Below are 22,782 nucleotides of genomic sequence, written 5' to 3' on the forward strand. Positions count from 1 at the left end.
ACGGCTGATTTCAGCCGATGCACGGCTGAAATCGGCCGTACCAGCCGGAAGTGAATAGTCGAACAAGTGTCTTATATTTTTTTTTGCCCCCAAAAACCACACTAGGTCTTATTTTAAGGGATGTCTTTTTTTTTTTTATGTGCAACAAAAATTTACAACAATACCACAATCCAAAGTTATCTGGTATCACTCCGCCTTTCACAGTAACTGGCGCTATAGAGGAATATTGGCTAATGCGGCTCTGCTCCCTCTGCCGGCGCAGCCTTGCTTTCTAAAGTGCTGTCACCAGGGACAGTGGTACAGCGGTGCAGCAGTGGGGACATCAGACAGTGGACAGCGTGGTAAAGTACGGTACTATTTACCGGTACACATTACAGTACAGTACCATTACATTAAGCAGTGCCTTCAGGGGGACAGCAGTTGGTGAAGTATGGTACTGGAGTGCTCCCTGTCACTGCAACTGGAGATAAATGAATTGTCTGACTTTTATTCTTAAGGGGTTATTCACAAAGAGTGAAGAGTTTGGAGAAGACAGAAGAAGTGAACAATCTAGGACAACATAGCTGAACTGGAAAGTGAGCTGAATTGGAGATATTAAAACCATGGGGGTTATTCACAAAAGGGTGAAGGGTTTAGAGAAGGCAGGACAAGTGAACAATCTAGGACAACATAGCTGATTTGGAAAGATTCTCCAATTCAGCTCACTTTCCAGTTCAGCTATATTGTCCTAGATTGTTCACTTCTCCTGCCTGCTCCAAACTCTTCACCCTTTTGTGAATAACCCCCATGGTTTTAATAACAATTTTAAGGGACTCAAAGAGGACATGAACTGTGCTGGCTGTACCCAAAAGGCCAAGGAGAGGGCAAATTAATATTTTACAAATCAGCAAACATAATATACTTGTCGTCTATCCTCATGTGTTGCTTTCAATTCTTCTCTTGCTTTCTGTGTTGTGTATGTGTGCTTGATAGATTGTATAACAATTTTGAATTCTCAGGGTCTGCTATTTGCTTTTCTGTCTTTTTACATTTTCTAGGTATAAAGTGCTAATGAGAAATGTAACCTTTCCCGAAGATTTGAAATGCAAATGTGAGACGTTACTTCATCTTATTGACACAACTAACAAAGAATGGCAGCTAGGAAAGACTAAGGTAATGGTATTGACAGTTTTCCCTCACAATGAATTATTAGCAGTTTGAGGGACTGGTTTAACAAAACCTGTGTTCAGATTGCTAGCTAGCAATGGCCTGTCTTGCATGCTTCCAAACTGATTCTTGCTTGCTGTATGCCCTGTAAATGCATGTTCATAGGAACAAACATGACCATGCTCAGTCGATCACCCAAGGGTTACTGTGGGTGATAAATTAACAAATTAATAGGCAAGGATTAATTGTTTATAAATAATTTCCTGCAAAGCAAGCAATCACATGATCTTAGTAAATATTTCACAAGCTTAGTAAATCAGATTGTTGCAGGTCATCACCTCGTTGTAGTGAATGGATAATGTGTCGCAATGGGACTGTTTTACTAAAGGATATGCACATACATAAGCATATTGATCATGCATAGACAAGTAAATCCTTTCATCACAGAACGTACTTTGTACCAACAATGTGTAGACATTCACTCTCAGGGTTTGTCTGAATGTTCTCCAGCTAAACTGTGGTGTGTACCATGTAGGAATAAAACCACATTGTATGTACGGCTTTTGTTTAATGGCACACACATAGGTTTAAAGCCCATCTGTGGGCAAGCAAAAGTACTCTTGCAAGTACCCTGCTATTATCTTCTTCTCCCTCTCTGCTCTGGCTGTTGGAATGTCCCTTAGTGCTCTTTAATGCAGGTCCATGGAACCTGCATTAGACGTGCATAGATGTGATGACATCTGTAGTCCTTAGGGTGCCAGAACCTAGGGAAGAAGGGGCTGCGTGGACTAGAGCCTTTCAGGCTGTTGGCTAGTCCAGAGCTGGTGGGAGTGGGGATTAGGTAAGTAAATATGCTTTCAAAAACAAGCTATTTACACTTGCAGTGTGGGGGTAGCCCCACTGCAATTGTTTGCCCGTGGGCTTTAAGCACTAGTCGCTGTACAAACTTGCAGTTAAGTGGTGCAATATTGCTAGCAATGTTTATTTGCTTTAGTACATCAACCCTAATGCATATAATCTAGAACACATCCTAAACCAGTTTTCCTTTTGTTATTGAACCCATACCACTAATCTCATACATAAATGACAGTGTATAAAATTGCATATTATGTTAACTGCAGGTATGTTTGCCTTAAGGCAGCCGTATGACATGAACGTTGCTGATAAATGTATCATTGTAATACATTCTCACACTTTCTCTCTCAGCACATTTCATAATCAAACACAAAAGACATCTGGATGTAACCTCTTCCCTGTTCACCATACTGTATATAACTGCAGAATAAGAGTGCCCAAGACTGTTAGTATTAAATACTCTCTGCAGCTACTGCACTTACATGTAGAGAGAAAAGGGGATTTGCACCGCATGCTGGATAGGTGTTTTTTGGATAGTGTTGTCCTTCCCTTCTGGCACATGGCAGCATAGCAACAGCTAACAACGCTTTACGCTAATAATTTTCTAACAGGAGAACCCTGTAACATAATAATTTTCTAACAGGAGAACCCTGTAACACCTGTCCGCAATTTTTACAAAAAGGGTGTTAATAATAATAATAATAACAACATATGTCATTTGACATAGTTCTAGCTCGCTCAGTTAACTATTTAAAAAAAACATCTGGATGTATTCCTAAATGCACAGAATATTACTGAGTGAGTATTATGAGTATTATACCTATAATGAGTTATTATATGTATATTAAGCACCAGAGATTGTTGATCCAGGGAATATCCGATTGCCTTATGCGATCAGGAAGGAATTTTTCCCCCTTCTGGAGCAAATTGAACCATGCTTTATAGGGGTTTTTTGCCTTCCTCTGGATCAACAGGGGGTAATTGTGGGCCTAGTGTTCTGTTTAGGCTTTTCTTCTTTTCTTTTTTTTTCATATCGCTATAGGTTGAACTCGATGGACTTGTGTCTTTTTTTCAACCTGACTAACGATGTAACATTTTTGTAATAATATAATTCACTAGTGTAAAATAGTAATAGTTTAGCAGTCACATGTCTGTTGTAGTTGGTTCTCTACTCTGTTTTATTTGCTATGTAACACTTATGACCCAAGCAACATGATGATAAGATGATTCAAAATATGTTAATTTTATCTCTATAGTCTTTCAGAAATGATAGCATGGTTATGTTTTGTGAAAAACAATATTGTGCCGAGCTAATAATCATACATATCTCTTATTTTCACATTACACTTACTGGCGCTGATCACCTTTATTGTTTATGGTTATGTTTTGACCCTACAGAATCTGAGCCAGTCCCTCCAATTGCACTCCACCCTCCCCCATTATAACAGACAGAATTCTCCCATACAATGTGCAGAGGAAAAGCAGATATCCTGTGCATAAACACACAAAACACAGCGCTTAATTCTCTTCTTTTTATTCCTCATGACGCAGTACTTAGTAGTCTTAGGAAGACTAACACATGTAATGGCAGATGGGCTGTGAGGCAGTGGGCAATAGGGCATGAAGCTTACTTCCCTGGGTCCTAGTCACAGATGTGACAGGTGTTACCTCCTATGGCTGGTTCAGAGACAAATGTTTTCAGATAGAATCCTAAAGCGGTATTTATAATCAATGATCCCCCATTGTGTAAGCCAATGAAGAACAATCAGTGTAAACTATTGCTTTGTATAATATATTTATACATTACAGCAGTATGAAAAACATAATTCTCTCTCAGATGTCATTCAAACTAAAGAGTGTAATAGGAAGCCCACTGCAGCTGTCAGGGCACATGTACCCCATAACAGACCCTGTATTCTGGTTTGCTGTTGTTAATGGAATTATCCCTATTTAAAAACTTCCTGTCACGGATAAATCATTGGTGCCATCTTTACAGAAAAAAACTTTGATTCAGCACACTGTATTAATCACTCTCTCTTTCCATTGGTAAAACATACACAGATACAGCCACTCTAATACCAAGAGTGAATTTCAAGACTAGCTAGCATGTAATTGTAATGTATAAATACAATAATAACAAGTATTTCTGCAGAAATTACATTTCAGTCATATAAATAGTATGCATTTTATGTTTTTATCTTTCTTTGCGTATCATTATCAACTGAGCTTGATTTTTCAGGGACAGGCTCAGGTTTTAGGGTTAAGGCCCCAGAAATATATTTTTATTTCTGGTTTAAAATGTGATCCGCTTCATAATAAATCCATCTTTTGTGAAATATCACATTCCATATTACTGTCTGTTTATATTTTTATACTATATATTGGTTAATTTTCTCAGAACTATAATAAAAATCCAAAAAGTCTGGAACAATTAAATTATAGGTTGTCCTTGTCTTCTGAAAGAGAAGTGTTATTAAAGTGTTGGTATAAAGGGTTTTGTCTCTGGAAGTTACTATAACAATTTGACATTGGGATTCTTATTTAATTTCAAGTGTGCTTTTTTCAGTGGAAAATAATGATGTTTCATAGAAGGATTACTGTTGTTGTCTTGTAACCTAAAGGGCATCAATCCATTGTTTGCATTTAGAAGTCTTTTGTTGAGTCAGTAAAGAGCAGGGAGGGGCTCTAAAAAAATGACTGCAGTTTAAAAAAAAAAATTACTCCATGTTTTATTTTGAATACAGGTCTTCCTGCGAGAGTCCTTGGAGCACAAATTGGAAAAGCAGCGGGAGGTTGAGGTCTTCAAGGCAGCCTTGATAATACAATCACACATTATGGGCTTTGTGGCACGGTACGTGAAACATACTTTAGCTATTAAACTGCAGGAGTGACTAGTATATATTGTTTATGAATCAAGAACACATTCCTCAGAACTGTAATGTGTTCTTTAAAATTAAGAAGCTGCAATGTCCAGTTTACAAATGAAAAAAAATGAAAAGACCTGTTAAACAGTTGTCTGTAAAATTTATAAAGACAGCGGTGGGTGACCACATGCAACATGGTAGAACAGTTCAGGTACACTATGGGGTCTATTCACTAAGCTGCCGAGGGCAGCCGAGTGAATGACCGATCTGAAGTGAAGTGAGCCGAACACTGTTCGGCTATTCACTTCAGGCTGGTACGGCTGATTTCAGCCATACATCGGCTTAAATCAGCCGTACATCGGCTTGCTCCACGTGGCTTCGGGTCGGCCGAACATACTCAGCATGTTCGGCCGATCCGAAGTGCAGAAGGAGTTCTACTGATCCAACATCTGGATCGGCTGAGCCGAACCTCCGGCAGGCTTCTCACTGCTGTTCGGGCTATTCTTAAAGATGCCGAACAGCAGTGAGTGAATAGCCCAATGCCGCTGAGCGGCATTCGGCTCGGCTGTTATATGGTAATTGTTATGTTTTGTGCAATCTGATCATGTCAAACAGGTTGACATGAATCTATTTTACTTTAGTAAATCCCCCCTGTAGTGTATCAAGGGTGCAGTTCTGAAACCTGATCACTTGTACTATGGAAGCCAGCATGCACTTTTCAAATTGCCCTTTATATCCTCACATTGGTAAAATGTTAGTTAACTATCTTTAAATAATGAATAGCCGAAGTGTTTTTGTTAATGCCTTTATGTATAGGTTTTTGTAAGCTTAGATAACAAAGTATCATACATTATGTATTAAATCTTGACCAATAGCAGGCATCTGTTTACTTTTGTACGTCTGCAAAAAGTCAATGGTAGACAGTTCAATAGCTGTTTGCATAATGAGGTCATCTCTTTTCATGTGCATATGAGCCCTGGCTGTACATATAAGACAATATGTCACCGAGAAAGGCATCCTGCTGTGTGTAATTACTTCTTCTGTTAGCATGGCATATATCAGAGCTTATTCTTTCTCTTACAAGACACTGTCATGTCAGAGTAAAGAAAGATAGTGCTGTGTTTGATATTAGCTTAGCCAGAATTTAACTGCTGTTAAGACTGTGCATGGCTTTTATAGTGGGTGTCATTTATATTTCGTTTTTTCCTCTGCAAGTGACACCTGCTGTAACCAAGTAGCATAAATAGAATAGATTATGTTTTATCGATTCTGGTGTGTGGAACAAGCTTGTTGTTTGTCTATTCAGGAAGCAGTACAGAAAGGTACTCCACTACATTGTGGTGATACAGAAGAACTATCGGGCTTTCCTGTGGAGGACAAAATATTTACGTCTCAAAAAGGCTGCCCTGACGTTCCAAAAGCAGCTGCGTGGGCAGCTAGCCCGACGTTTATACAAGCAGCTCCAAGAGCAGAAGCGGAAAGAAGAGGAAGAGAAGAAAAGAAGAGAGGAAGAAGAAAGGAGGAGGATAGAGGAGGAAGAAAGGCTTAAGAAAGAGGAGGAAAGAAGACAGGAAGAAGAAAGGCTAAAGAAAGAGGCAGAAGAAAGGTATGTGATCTACATAACTAGGGAGTGTTTTCTATACTGCTGCATAAGGAGGGCTTTATTATCTGTAGGAACAGAGCTGTATGTTTTATACTTAAACATTATTTTTAGTTAAAGCTGTTGGGCCCAATAAACTATTGATGGTGCACCAAATATTTGGTGCACATAACATTGATTTATGGAATATGACAACGTATTGTTCAAGTTGAAAGATTTCAAAGGGAAGATGTGACTAGCGCTCCAACTGTTAAAAAATCCTAAAGTGCAACATGTTGCAAAAAAGTGATCTGGACCAAATAATTGTTCACAAAATTAGTTTGTTGGTATTTGGCAAAACAGAGGTATGTAGTATTGCACCAAGAGGATGATGGCGCAAAACAGTCAAGAGAATGGTTGCTCCTAATAAACTATTTGCACTGCAACATAATAATTTATATGAAATGTGCCACAATCAGATGTGTTGTGCGAGACTTCACCATTCTCTACAACCGCCAGCCATAGTTTATCGGGCCCCTTGTCTCCTGTTAGAAATAGCGGTGCATGCTCTGCACATCTACTTATTACCAGCAGATTTACAAAGCATTAAATTTTTTAAGGCAAAGGTACAAATTGTAGGTATGGTTTGTTTGTAAAAAGATTCTAGCTTGCTGCACTTATGCTGTTGTGTATAATTTCCATTACGATTGATGTACTAAGACTACTGAATCACGTAGAGGTGTAATAAGACCTTGATGTATGGGCAAGGGCATTTTCTGTATATTGAATTATTCTCTGATTAAAATGATTGACTTGTAATATATTATAAATATGACAGACATTTGGAATTTAGATTAATAAACTAGGAGTGAGGTGAATTTAGGATTTCAGATACAGCTATCACTAAAAAATCAGAAGAAGGAAGAAAGAGGAAAAAAAAGTATTATTTGTGTTCTGCAGTTTGTTAAATGCCTAGGTGGTGTTACAGCTGTCAAACTATAATTTTGGTTAGTTTTGTAATATATTTAGAGTGTACACATTTCATGTTTTAATTCATGTTAACTATTTGTATCAATTTTTTTTTTTTTACAGATAGATATTTATTTCATTTATAACACAATGTTTTGAAAATGTACTGGGCTTTCTAATTAGAAAGACAAGCATTACATTTTATGCTATCTGTCAGACTGTATTAATTACTTAGTTAAGTTGTTGGAGAAAGAGATGGTGATTCCTCAAGGTTTATACAGCTGACAAAATAAGGAATAGAATTCCTAGAGTGATGGATCTCGTTGGAGAGATTGAGTTTTACAGAGGGCCATAGAGCTCCTCCTGCTTGCCACAGGTGGTAAATATAAAATGTTTTGAAGGTTAGAAGGGTATAGACTTCATTTACAAAGCAATGGGTTTGAAACCCCTTACAGTAAACCCCACCTTCCCTCCCATTGCTTCTGTAGGTAGGAATGATCCTGAAATATATTTTACTTTAACTAGCATCTTAGTGAACAGGTGAGGGTCCAGGGAACCTTTGTAGTGGTTCACATGGCTAGGAGGTCTATCCCCAGAATTCCTGAACCCAATCATGAAAAACATAAGCCCGATGCTTTAACAATTCTTAGTAAAACAAGCAGCTATTGGTAATACCAGGTGAATAGTGGAAAACCTACTGCTGCTTATTTAAAAAAATTTTGTGCATCAACTATGCAAATAGGCTTTTTCTATTTAGTAAGGACTATGGTATTGCAAATGATTGGTCAAATTACAGTTTTCAGTTAAATGCTGTTAGCTATAAAAGTAAAAACAGTGCAGTAATGTACAAATGTGGATTACCTGTCTCCACAGGGAAAGACAACGACAAGAGGCAGAACTGCAAGCCGAGCAGGTAAATTATGCACAGATTGTTTGCAGTATGAAATGTGCTAACATTAGGGTCCCCACCATATACCTTAAAACCTGACATATATGAATTACACAGGTTCTGAGGCTTCTTAAAGGCTTAATTTGATTCGGTCATTGCCTTACCTGCTCTCAATCAGCTATGCTGCCTGTGTAATTTATAACTCTCAAGTTGTAAAGTAAACCTGTCTTTAGAGAACTTCAGGGCTACTGTTGCTGACCACCGCCTAAAAATACTAGTGGCCTGGCTGCTATACTGACTTGGAACACGTTTATAAATAAGGAATGATGGAGAAAAGTCATCATCACAGCCAGACAACTGATATTTTCAGGAGAAGAGGTTAGCAATGATGGCATCCTCTATGTTTCTCAGTGATAAGATGGTAACCCTAGCTGAAAGCTTATCATAACATGCCATTGAAACTTTTTCCAATATTTTCCTGCAAAGTTCATATTGCAGTAATTGTCAGTGGATTTATTAAAGCGTATCTCTAGCCAAAACACTCATACATGTAGAGTATGGAGAACCTAGAACCCTTGTCAGGTTTTTATTGCTGTCTGTGGAAGACTTTCCATGGTTTCCTGTCTTGTTAACACAGTGGTGTTGATTTACTAAAGGTAAAAAGGTTGTTCACTTTGCAAGGGAATTTTGACTTTGCAGAGGAATTTTCTCTTAGCTTAGGGAATTTGGTAATTATTCACTTTGCAAGGAATACCCAATCACGTGCAAGGAAATAAAAAGATTTAAAAAAACAATTTTTGCTTGCACGTGATTGGACGATGGAAGGCCACAGAGCTTCACCGCATTCAAGCTAAGGGAAAATTCCCTTGCAAAGTGAACAGCCTATTTGGCTTTTATTTAATTAACCCCAATGTCCTAGGGACAGAAAACAGTGGTGAAATCTCCCCATCAAGGACAAGCAGAAAAAAAAAGCTGACAGAGGTTCCCCTTTTTATCCTTTCCCCTATTTATCCCAAAACGAGGTACTGACAGATTTACACACAAACACAAATCAAAAAAGAACATATTGATCCAAGAACCAAGGTTAAAAGTCTAATGAGATCTCAAGATGTTGACACATTTTTCTGAGTCATTTCATTGTTTGTAGAATGCTATAGCAACTTTTTTTCCCCAGCAGACCAGAGTGGAACTCCTGTGTTTAGTCTATTGGCTGTTTCTGTTCCAGAACGTTATGGTTATTAATATTGATCTGTCTCTGTCTTTCTTGGCATATACCCCTATACTTCTTAGCTGATCTGCCAGCAGAAACACTGTGCATATATGATGCACACTATGCCAGTGTGTATTCGTTTTTTTAATACCTGTTGTTTTTTTTTTATACTATGTTAATTTATATTTGCATTTGTTTATAACATATGCAGTTTGAGCTTTCCACTTAGTACAATGGTTTACTGTCCAGCTTGGAGGATAAATGTATTTATTAATACAGAGATCTTATTTTCAATAAAGTAATGAGGTATCGTAAATATGTAGGAATATGAAAGCACGCAGCTCTGAGCCCCCTTGTGGTAGCAAAAAAGTTAGGTGGAATAAGTAATTCTAGGTCCCTTATTTACCCTAAACTGATGAGCTGTAATGGCATTTTAAGTGTCACCTACTGATAATTTGGGGCACTGTCATTTTTTGGCACTTGCCAGGAGCACGCAGTTTTGAAGCCTAACATATTTGGTATCTGTTTACTCAACACAACCTACCGTATATACTCGAGTATAAGCCGAGATTTTCAGCCCATTTTTTTGGCTGAAAAGTGCCCCCCCTCGGCTTATGCTCGAGTCAGCGTCAGGTGTCTTCTTACTTACCTCGCATGTTTCCATTTCAAATCTTAACTGAACAAACTGAAGAGAGAAGCTGATTGGATACCATGGGCAACTGCTCCAGATTTTGTCTGCCCCAATTTTGACAATCTCCCTTTAATGTAAGTGTAGGCAAGATCAGTTTGTTACAAAGAACATTAACAGTATGTAGTGATGTTTTAAAAACCTTCTTTCTGCATTTCCACATTGATCTCATAATGCTAGTCTCTGGGACATATTTATAAATCAGTAAATGTGACTTTCACCTAACATTCACTGGTGGTAAATCAACCACTGTCATTTAAAACACATGCACCTGGAAGATTCACCTGCAGTAAATGTTTGGTGAATGTCAGGTTCAGTGCTTTACAAATATGCCCCTATGTGTTGGCTAGTTCACTGAAAACAATGCATTGGCTTGGTGGCTGATATCTTATGTCAGCAATTGTTAAAGCCCAACTATGGACACATAAATATCTCTTCAAAGTATTTAGCAGCTTATTTTTTTTAAATAAACAATTGCCCTACTGGTCTCAGTTGTGACAATTGGTCCACTGAAGCCGTTCTGCGTGGTGGTCTCCAGTTGCTCTTGTTACCACCCCTCTCGTCAGTGTCAGCACATTTACACTGTAATCAGTGCATGATGGCCTTGCCATCAGGATGGGATGTGGCCACTGCTAGTACTACCAGCCCACATTCCAGCCCTTGGAATTGGAGGACAAAGACACTGGCTGTCACAGGACAGCAGAAATGCTAGCTCCCTGAAATAGAAGAGGTATTATACTCACCTTTGGGTGGCTCCTGTTTCTTACCATCACACAATTTCTGTGCTGCAGCCTGCATCAGACTCTTAAGCATTTGAATCTTCTCAGAGTGTTGGATGCCTATGTTTCCAGCCACATGCCATGGTTCCATCCTCTGACTTCAATGTCATTACAGGACCCAGCAGTGATATAGGGCTCTGTGGATGAAACCATGAACAGAACATATTTGCAGATCAGAGGTTCTGACTTGCTGAATGCTTGTTCCAGATAAGTGACCCAGCCAGAGACAGCCAGATAACCTACACTTATGGGCAGATGAAAAACATATTTAACACATTTTGTTGAGTTCTGCAACCTGGGGTTGTTAACATGTGTTAGTGTGAAAAATGCTGAGGCCAGCAGGCAAATAAAGAAATACAGACGTTTCTTTGTTTGATTTGTTGTCACCTTACTCCAACAACTTGGACATCAAGTCACCATTGAAAATGAAAAAAGAGTTTGTTTTTATATTCTTATTAGACACATATGAGTGAAGCCTTTCACATATGCACCTTACAATATGCATGTTTTAAGATATGTAATTTGCCTGATGGCAAGCTTTATGCCCTTTAAAGGACACTAACAGAGGCCAGCTGTAGTGAAATGGTGTCTGCAGACCAAAATATTTCTTTGAGGTACTTCTCTGATAAGCTTTACATATTTTTCAATTTTGTTTATCAAACTGGCCTCATAGGCATCTGGCCAGATACCTCTACTATTTCATAGTAGCACCTGCCAATAAATTCATTTGAATTGTCTTCCAAAATAATGGCCTATATCACCTCAATGACACAATAATAAGTGAGGCTTACTGTGAGGGGGCTTTCGTGTTTGCAGATATAATGCTTGAATGATGCCAACATAGATAAACCAAATTCACGGCTTTCTTAACACTGGCTTTTTGGTTCTTTCCAGTTTGAAGACAGCGAAGAAGACTTTGATTCAAGGTTTGACACAGATGATGAGCTCTCTTATAGAAGAGATTCTGTCTACAGTTGTGTTACGCTGCCTTATTTCCACAGTTTTTTACACATGAAAGGTAGGTTACTCGTATGGTACGATTTTGATTTCTTGTCTTTATTTGGGTGTGGACCTAAAGCAAAACCTATTTATTCTTTTCCTGACAACCAAAGACATAGAAGTTTAGTTAATAAGAAACCGTAGATGTTTGCTATTGTACTTGTTTTATATACATACACTAGTCTTTATCAGTCAACTATTACTCTTGTAAATAACTTTATTGTTAAAAGGGGTTTTATCTCTTTCATAAATAAATGGCGCATAACTTCAATAGGGTTACTTTTGGTTCATGGCAGATTACACCTTGCTCACGTCAACTGCAGTGCAGAACACAGCCTCGGCCCTGAAAAGGGATCTTATATATATATATAATGCTCCCGTTTGACTATAATGTATTGCAACATTTACAACTGCTACAAATGCAGTTTTGTTATTTATCAATAAACAAAACATTTTCAGTGTTAATATAACTTCTAAGCAGTGCTTTACCATATAGCATCAGTAACTTGTTTGTAGATGGGTTTTCCTAGAATCATTATGTTACTGCTCCTATAGCTTGCTCAGTGTCCCTCCTAAACATCTGCACAGAACTTGAGGTTACATTACAGGGAGACTCTTGCATGGAATATGACCTCTCCGACAGTGGCTTACTGCACTTTCTTCAGAAAGTTACATGCAGTTGCAGTTCAGGAGGGATGTCTAAGCCAACATATGTTAATACTTACTTTCCTGTGTTCTGATTCCGTATTTATAAAATAGAAGTCTTTCCCTGTACCTTTTTTTCCATTGGCATCTACTGCAGTGAATATGAACTGCCCCTTTTCTTGTACTGCCTTTGTCTGTGGTTTATATGGTTAAGAAGGGGGGTTACAAGTGTCACGCAGTATAGAAAACCTCACTGCTTACAGGGCACACGCTGAGACCCTTATGCACAAAATGCCACAAAGAGGTCATGCTGAGGGATACCGCTAATCATTACAGGTCATTCTCATTTTGTGTCTGTAGATGACATCTGGGAAGGAAGAAACGTGATCTGAATCAAATCAAAGTTAAATGCAGCTAGTTCCATAGCATAATATATTTGTATCATTCTTTAGCACCTTTTTGATAGCTGTGGCAATCTTTTTTTTTAGTTTTGTGTTTTTTAATGTTATTATTGTAATGTACATTTGCTGTCAAGCTCAGATTTCTGTGTAGTAGCCTGGTCAATTTAACTGGGCCACAAACTTTAAACATACCTGCACCAGACCATAACACTGGAGCTAGTCATATATCCTTTTAGAGCATAATGAGAGCTAACCAATTTACATTTTGTGCATCTGATGTCTACGGCTTTATAATTTAATATCATTTTTAACCTTTCTCCTGCTGATGTGACATGCAGATCCTTCACCTCTGCAGTCAGGTTTCTGTCAGGGATCTTGTATCAGAGATCTCACTGGCCAACACATTGCTCTCTCCTTAGGCTGCCTCAAGAACAAAATAAGACGTAGGCACCTACACCATTTTTATTATGGTTATTTACTAGTGTAGCAGCATTTTAATTGACAACTGATTGATACTAAATATGATACAGAAGGCCCTAGCTGTCCAGTAAAAAAAAAAGTGTTTTTCCATTTTTGCAGCCAAACTGGGATAACACTTATTTTATATTTGTTACGTGTTTCTCATTCACATAGCATAACTTAAATTAAATCACTGCTTGCACAACACATGCTCTATTCTGAAAGACAAGTTGTTCTGCTCTGGAGTGCAAGGGGGGCCGGGCAGGTTAATGTTAACATATTTTACGCTGTCTGTACAGTGCTGGCAGATGTCACAATCAGTTGTAAACTAATTTGAACACTGTCTGTCCTAACAAAGAGTTTTAGGGGGTTATTCACAAAGCTGCCGAAGGCAGCCGAGTGAATGACCAAGCCGAAGTGAAGTGAGCCGAACGCTGTTCAGCTATTCACTTCAGTCTTGTACGGCTGATTTTAGCCGTACATCGACTAAAATCAGCCGTACATCGGCTGAGCCGAAGTGAAGAAGGAGTTCGACTCAGCCAATCCAACATCTGAATCGGCTGAGCTGAAGCTCCGTCAGCTCACTCACTACCGTTCGCCCCTATTCTCATAGGGGCCGAATGGCAGTGAATGAATAGCCAAATTCCGCCGTGCGGCATTCGGCTCGGCTATTCTGCTTGGTACCTCCGAGGTACCAAGCAGGATAGAAAATATGTGGGGGAAAAAAGTTGAAAAATTTAAAAAAAATAAAGAAAGAAAGAAAAATATTTTAAAGAAAAGAAAAAAAAATTTAAATAATTTTTAAAAAAAGGTTGCTTCGGCCGACCTTTCTCCACGTTTCGGGTATCACTACGGCTCATCTGAGCCTTAGCATATGCATATATTGTGAATAGCCCAGCCCGTACAGCAGCCATTCGGTTCGACTGCTACGGCTGGATTCTTCGGCTCTTAGATCTTAGATGGTCTGATCTAGATTTGATGTTAATGAGGGGAAGCTCAGTCTGTCCCTAGTCTTTCTATGGGGAACGACAGAGTTTCCTGTCACTTGAAAATTGAGTGATGTGTTTGAATGGAAACATCTAAAAGGTAAGGGATATTGTTTTCAAAATACATGCTGTGTTAATAGAAACACATACACAAATAACAAACATATAGATGGGTGTTCTCAAATTTGACTGCAAAAGTAGAAATACACTTTAAGTTGACAAGGGGGAAGAGCAAGTGCATCAAAGTATATTGATGTTTTATTGCCTGAAAACTTATATAACTAATATGTGATAAAATAAGGGATTGGGGCAGTCTTCCTTCCTCACCCCTAACATTGTAGTGCCCTATGCCCCGGCCTGTGTGATCTTTTTAAAGATCCAGACCTGTTAATATTCACCTGATTATTTCAGAGTAAAGATACTCAAGTGTTTTACAAGGTTTCCATCAGAATCAGTAGAATGACTTCTACATTTGATTATCCACAGACCTAAACTTCAAACATTTAAGTCTTTTTTACGCCATTTAGTAATCATACTCTGACTAATAATTCTATTTTCCAGGTGTCAAAGAATGGTGGCAGACAAGTCAATTTAGATTACAAGCAAATCCATCACACTAACCCAGACAGGTCACATTTCAGACACTGACAGATAACTAGATGCAGACATACAATACATAAGACTAATGTATCAGTAAATACAGGCATTGTATTGTGGATATAGAATTAAGAGGACAAACACTGCACTATGGCTGACGTAATTGAAACGTAAGGTAGCAGTTTCACACCTAAGGGCAATATTTAACTAAAGCTGTCAAACTTGTTTTCTTAGCAGCCTCCATAAAATCATTTTTCCATGCTTAATGCTTGTATAGTGGTTTGCCAGAGACATGCTATCATTAGTATTTGTATGATTCTGTTGTGTTGGCTGGACTTAAGGGAACTTGTGATTTTTCCAATGCAAGGAAATCATCAGTTTTACTTTAAAGGTAGCCCCACCAGTTTCTTAAGATGGCCACACACATGTAGAATTTAATTCAAGAACTTTCGTTTTTGGAATACTCGTTTGATTTTCTAGTCTTTAGTGGAACTAATCAAAGTTAATTTCCGACTGTGGAAGGTACAAGGAAGGTGCAGGACTAAAAATGTTTAATGTTTCTTATCTAAATGAACAAAATTCTAACCATGAATGTGATTTTCATTTAGGAAAAATGGTACATATTGTAATGAGCATGTACTAGGCACAAAATAATACCATTTAATATATCTGGGATTCTATTCAAGTAGCAAGTCTGGACTATATGTTTAAGGGCTTTCCAACAAAATAAGTTGACTTAATAATGGCATTATTAAATGGTCTGACAAGCAGAATGATATATTATTGGTGTGTTTTAACAAGAAATATATAAAGATTAAATGTTTATGAGAATAAGTATTGTTATGACAGGTGCTGAGAAATTGGGTTCTAAAAGCCAAACCTCAAAACCACTGAACAGTGCTTTTTTCGTTATCTGTTTACATAAACTTAGATAAAATTAGTATACAGATACTGGTCCCTGAGGACTAGAGTTCAGAAACCCTGGCCTAGACTAGTCGTTCAACTAAACAGCCCCAGAGAAGATTAGAATGGACAAGGTTGTCTACTGGATTGTTAGCTGTTTCAATCGTAATCCTTTGTGCTTTGCATATCAGATTCAAATTTGTGAATGCTAAAAAACCTAACAAACTACTACATGCAATATCTTATGTGTGTACTGTGCTTCTGGCAGGTGGAATGATGAACACATGGAAGAAACGCTGGTGTGTCTTGAAAGATGAAACATTCTTGTGGTTTAGGTCTAAGCAGGAGGCCTTGAAACAGGGTTGGCTTTATAAAAAAGGTGGCGGATCATCAACTCTTTCTAGAAGAAACTGGAAGAAACGTTGGTTTGTTCTCCGTCAGTCCAAGCTCATGTACTTTGAAAGTGATAATGAGGAAAGACTGAAGGGGACCATAGAACTGCGGGAAACCAAGTAAGTTCAAGAATTAAAATTTCAGAATTGTTGCTGATATACCATAGTTATCTAGATGGATAAACATGTCCAACTCATCACACTTCCTGTGCACATGTTGAAATGTCCCCCATGCTTGGTATTGATTGACACAACCTTTCCCTTAATGGTAGCCATATTGATATTTTTGTCCTCAATATATACATGGTAGAACAATTAGATCATGTGACCTATAGCATGACATCAAAGACAGCCATCACTGCTAGCAAGCTTAGTGCAGCAGGTATGGCCTTAGGAAGCTAAAGAAGAGACTTCCAATGAAAGGAAACATTCCCAAAAGGACTCATTAGACACAAGTAAAAAAAAAAGATTTGTTCTATACTTGTATTTATGTTTCTCTAGTTGCCCAATTAACTTCTTGGATAAGCACTATTAGAGGAGGCCTGTCAATGATCAATCATAATCACTTTAGTAACCTTTAAAATTATATCATTGCTCATGGTAATAGCGATTTCAACATATTTTGTTACATTTTGACTGCAATGCAAAGCATGAAACTGCTCAAATGTTATGGCCTTTGGTAGTACTTCCGGACTGTTATTTTGTATTAGTATGTTAATGGAAACATATTGCAAACACTGCTAGCCAAACATAGACTAAGGGCCCATTCACACTACCACATTGCTGTAACGCATGCGCTAACACACCGCAATAGTGTGATTGGGCCTAAACATTACATTCAAATAGCATTGCCATTAAAGCTAGACATTGTATAGAATTTTTACTTAGTTGTGAGAAAGTCTGATTGACACTGGGCACCACAATGTCTTTATTGCTAAATTTGGAAGTATACAGAAAGGAGAACAGGCACTGCTAGAGATATTTTCATCATACATTTTCTTTTTTAAGCTGTGAATCCTCTAATAGAGAGCATGAAGGCATGTGAGTTTAGACATAGGGACATCATGTTCACAATCAGTGGAAACATAAAGATGCACGGCTTTTAATTTATTTGTACAACCCTGTTTACATGGGTGTAAAGGCAGCCAGCACATTTTGCTCTCTCCTATCAAGCATTTCTTGATATCTTTGGGCCAAAATCATGTCTTAATCAAAGCGGCTCAATGTACTGTAAATGTCTAAAAGCTGATGTTTAATCTGTTATATATATTGCCTTCTCTGGTCCCCCTCCTCATCAAAATGCTAATTAATCTTTTCAATGACACCGTTTTTATCACATACCTTATTTTAGGCCAATCATCACAGGAGCCGATTTAAAACTTTTCCTATGATCCTCGATGCCATCTAGTGTGAGTAGTGCCATGTGAATGGTATCTGCCCAGCTATACTAGAGCTATAAATGGCCCCCAAGGCTCTGTGCTTCTCTGTGCAATGCAGGCAGATCATGGCAGGTGACAAGGGGTCAGCAGGGTGTCATACATAGCTTCTTGAAACATCACAACACCCATCTGCATGCAGACTAGGTAGTGACAATGGTATGCTGCGCCTCCAAACTGAAACATATGACATCCAACAAATGAAAGGGGCAGGGCAGGCTGGGGAGAAAAGAGGAGACTGGGGAGGAAAGAGATGATACAGAATGTTCTCCAGTCAGATAACAAGACTGACTTGTTGCAACTTGTACAGTGAAATCTGGTAACCAATTTCAATAGAGGAGAGGAACCTGTGCAATTGTACAAAACTGAAGATAAAGGTGTCCATGCACTGTGTAAATTTGCTCAGTGGGTGCCACTGTCGGCACCTTTTCGGACGGCATGCCTCAATTAGCCGATCGAAGGAGCCAGACGGAAAATCTTCTAAAGAACAGATCGGGCAGCCAATGAGCTGGCGGCTCTGTTTGGGTATTCTGACAGGTGCTGGCAGCCGCTGTCAGAATACAATGAAGACAGCTGGAGATTCCTTGATCAACGCTCGTAAGCCTAAGGCTGGAGTTCATCTTCAAGTAAACAGTGCCTGCTGCATCTATCAAGCTTTAACACTACAGCAGTAGCTCATTTTGACAGCTCTCACGGAAATCTGCCACTGATTCTGTCTAAGACTAAGGGGGTTATTCACTATTGACCTGAAGGATACGGCCGTAGCTTCAGCTGATCCTTCGGTTCTCTTCGGCCGCCAGAGTCCTTCGGTTCAGTCTAACCGAAGGGCTGCTGTACGGGCTATTCACAATAGTATTATTCACTGTTCACTATATTTATAATGGGGTAAATAATACAGCTGTCAGGTTCCTGTATTTCACATTGGCCACTTAGAGAGGAGGATTTATTTTATCATTTATTCTTCTGTTACTTCTAACGGAGCACCCCCTGTGCCCACCTTCTCCCACATGGGCTCTGTCATACATATTCTTAATATTAAAATCCTAATTTGCATTCTCCAGCATTTATCACTGGTCTGGATGCTGTAAACCCTAATTTTTTCCTGAATGTTCCAAGAAGTTATCTGACAAATATGCCTAGATTTGCCTGCTCTTGATAAATATGCCACTAGGTCTCACAAACAGCAGCACAACCCCTTGTCTCACAGGGTGCCCCTGCAGTAACACAAACTGCACAGGCAAATTATCTGCCCCTGAGGATCACTATGATGTTACTCACATGATATTATTGATACATGACATTTAGGATAATCACTAATATTCATTTGTTTTGTTATTTTTTAACTGGATACATAATTTGTAGAACTCCTGCCTTAATCATATGCCTTTCTGAAAAAATATTTTAGGGAAATCATCGACAACACAGGCAAGGAAAATGGTATTGATATAGTAATGGGAAATCGGACGTACCATTTGATTGCTGAGTCACCAGAAGATGCAAGGTAAGAAAATGCAATCTAATACAATAAATAAATACATTTCCAAATGTATGTCTGGGGAAAAATTAAAATCTGCAGTACATTTCTGCAAAACATGCACGTTGTTCCATTCTTCAGGCTCTAAAAAGGTTTCTTGCACAGGAATACACCTGCTGATTCCACCCAACATCCAGTGAGCTCCTATTTTCCTGGAGCGAACTCACAGTGCTGCTTTTGCTGCACTGAAATCCCATTTAGTGTTGTCAACCCTGCCTGAATTCTCTCCACTGCTGGACTCCAGAACACATTTCCTTTTAATGATGGAGGTGGGGTTGTTCTTTGGCTATATTTTTATGATGTAGCTTATAATGTAAAAGTTACAAATAAACTAGAATATCCAATTATAGTCATCAAATTTGGTAACATTACATTTTTTTAAATGATATTCATGATTCCCAACGCATACTGTTAATAGCAAGATAATATTCTTTTGTGTGCTCTTAGTTGCTGTTTAATGAACTGGCATGGCTGCAGTGCCATCTGCTGGTTTTTAAGTTAAAGCCCAGGTAGCAAGATAGACAAATTAAAGGAAACCTGTTTTGTGAGAACCATGTAGACTGTCATTGCTGATCTATCTTCCGAAAATGCTATCTACCTGGCTGCCATTGTTGATTCAGTACCTTCGGTGCTTTCAGAGCCACTAACCCAGAACAAGTATGTAGACCATGAGTTCTGAATTCACTAAAACTTAACTGTCTACATGATTGCTGCAGCTTAGTGACTGAAAACATGCTACAACCAAAGACAATCAGACAAATAACATTTCTAGAAATCAACAGTGGCAGCCTATGTATTTCTCTCAGCACAGGTAGAAAAAAGATATGTGACGTCCTAAAGAATCGCTCCACTTTTTAGACCATGTTTCATGTTAACCATAGTTAAGGTGTAATACGAAACATGCTCACAGTGCCCAGACCCCCCAAACCATCCATCAATTTACCTGGATTGTAGGGTTCTTCTCCCCACAGGATCCTAACTTTTTTTAATTTGCCGTGGCCCGCACAGCCATGTCATCCATTCACAAATCCTTTGATAGGATCTGTGAATGGAGAGACTGCAAGTCCCATCTTCCACCAGTACTCCCCAATAGAGTACAAGTCTGGTAATGTCACAGCACTTGTAGTCTATTAATACTTCCTCCCGTCTCATAACTGAAGATCTGTACCTTGGTTTGGACAGTGTGAGGGAGGAAGAGTCTGCAGGAGCCAGAGCATTACTCCTGAGATCACTGTTTGCAATGCTTTGCTAGCGTAAATGCACAAAATGAATTTTTCTTTTCTTTTATTGATGTGTGCTCATTTATAATTTCTTTGGAAAAGCTAAACTATACTTTAAGCTAGACACATAGAACATTCAAGTTGCTATAAAATAAATGTTAAATGGAACAAACGCTTATTTAAAAAGTGTAGCACAAGGGGACTTCAGCTTGTGCGCCAGGGTGGGGTTGTTTTATTCATGCATTGCTGAAATACATGTCAACATAAAGTACTGCTTGTTGAGTGGAGTTTATATATTTCGTGACCCAGGTCTAACTTTTCCAAAACACTGGATGAGATAATGATCGTGGGTATGTTGATAGTAAACAAAAAGAGCAACTCGTATAAAGCGTGCTGCACGTCTACATGGGAGGGTCACACTGTGGAAAGGGCCAGACATGGAAACACGAAAGCAGCAATTCCAGCTGTTTTACTTTGTTTTGTATCTTGCTTATATTTTATTACACTTGTCTGGGTTAATTAATTGCCAAGTGCAATGAGGATGAGCAAAGTGCTGTAACACGAATCCAAAAATTGATCACTGCTGGGTAAATGCTGTAAGTGAAGTGAAGAGAAAAAAGCCCTCCTAATCCTTTTCTATTGTAATTGTACTCTCCCCTTCATTTTGCGCAAACTGTTGGCGCTATATGGATCCTATATGATAATAATAATAACAAACTGAAGAATTTTCAGAAACTGACGCCTTCAGGTGTGCTGGATTCCTGGTTCCCCCCGCTGAACTAGTTTATGTTGCTGGCTGTGTCCTGCAGTGATATAGGGTGCAGTGGGAGAAACCACAGGGAAAGCAATGCATGATAATACGTTGCAGTGCACTGCAATACAGGTGAAGGTTCATTGAGGTTTTGTTTGAAATAAATTGCACTGCAACACACTAATGCATGCATGGTGTGGCACTCTATATTGTGGCAGTGCAACACAAAGGTCTGATCCTGGCTTTAGCCAGTTGTCATTAGAACAGGTTCACTCACTGGAAGATTTCCCCAACTCCCTGTTCCTCTGACAACAATTTAGGATTTTCTGTCACTTTCGAGACAACCAGAGACAATGATCATCAGGACTAATAGAGATGGTGAACCTCCCTAGCGAGGACATGGATAACAATAAAAACTGACAAAAGTTAAAACCCTTCCACATTCTATCAAAAACTAAAAAAAGTTTTGGATTTACATACAATTTAAGTTTAAATATTGTAAATTACTTTGCTTTATTGCCAGTCATTCCAACAGTATATACATACCTTTCCCCCTCGCTGCTACACTTAGAACTGGGAGAAAAAAATATTCCCAGAACTTAAGCGGGGCTACTTTCCTTGTCTCAGGTGGCTGTATAGGGAAGCGAGTGCGCAGAATGGTAAGTATATGCTACTGGGTAAGGGGGACATTAAAATAAGCCTTTTGCTTTGCCCAACACTAACAAAGAATGGGTTTGCTTTAAGCTTATATTAATTTATGTATTATTCATTTAACGAGTCTAATGCAGTGCAGTTTAAGTGCCCTGTGATAGTGAAACAATATTAACCTGTCCTGCATAGAAAGGGAGTTCAGAATCCAGTAATTGCTGTCATGTCTCTACAGCCAGTGGTTCAGTGTGATGAGCCAGGTCCATTCATCTACAGAGCAGGAGATTCGGGAGATGAACGATGAGCAAGCAAATCCACAAAATGCTGTGGTAAGTGGAAATCCTTTCATTATTCAGCTGAGTTTATTATTTAATCATTATTTTAATCCTACTAATCCTATTTGCATCACACAACTTGTATATCTGCCAGCTGAGCTAACTACAATCCTCCGTACATCTGGATTCACCTGCACGCAGTACATCGGGCTGTTGGCAGTTGCAATTTATTCTGAACATACCTATTTAGACAGGTTGTTTTCAGTGCTGGTAATTCATATGCAGAGAACTCACTGACTAAGAGAAAAAGATGTAACTTCTTGTAACCTACCCATCACTAAATGATTCAGTAACAGAATAACAGAAAGTTAAACAGTACACATTTTTATATTATGTATTGTGTAGAAATCAGCCACTTTAGACTGGAGAGGGGGTGAAGAGAGGATGCCTATGCTGTCCTTCACTATTCTATGGGTTTTGGAAATATGTCTGTAAATATTATTAGATCAAACTAGATTACATTTCTGGGATTTTGGTTATGTAAGCCAAACCTGCAC

At 38.7% G+C, this 22,782-nt stretch overlaps 1 protein-coding gene across 1 annotated transcript in view; it reads left to right on the forward strand.

The window, feature by feature from the left end:
- Positions 1-22,782, forward strand: part of MYO10 (myosin X) — a 195,992-nt gene that overhangs the window by 153,898 nt on the left and 19,312 nt on the right. Inside the window, exons 21-28 of the mRNA XM_018558447.1 lie at positions 1,038-1,152; positions 4,746-4,852; positions 6,172-6,549; positions 8,287-8,326; positions 11,874-11,997; positions 16,238-16,481; positions 19,203-19,298; positions 22,186-22,279. Of these exons, the coding sequence (XP_018413949.1) occupies positions 1,038-1,152; positions 4,746-4,852; positions 6,172-6,549; positions 8,287-8,326; positions 11,874-11,997; positions 16,238-16,481; positions 19,203-19,298; positions 22,186-22,279 (1,198 nt within the window). The remainder of the gene's footprint in view (positions 1-1,037; positions 1,153-4,745; positions 4,853-6,171; positions 6,550-8,286; positions 8,327-11,873; positions 11,998-16,237; positions 16,482-19,202; positions 19,299-22,185; positions 22,280-22,782) is intronic.

This window comes from Nanorana parkeri, unplaced genomic scaffold, assembly GCF_000935625.1.
Source record: "Nanorana parkeri isolate BGI_ZX_2015 unplaced genomic scaffold, ASM93562v1 scaffold340, whole genome shotgun sequence".
NCBI classification, from domain to species: domain Eukaryota; kingdom Metazoa; phylum Chordata; class Amphibia; order Anura; family Dicroglossidae; genus Nanorana; species Nanorana parkeri.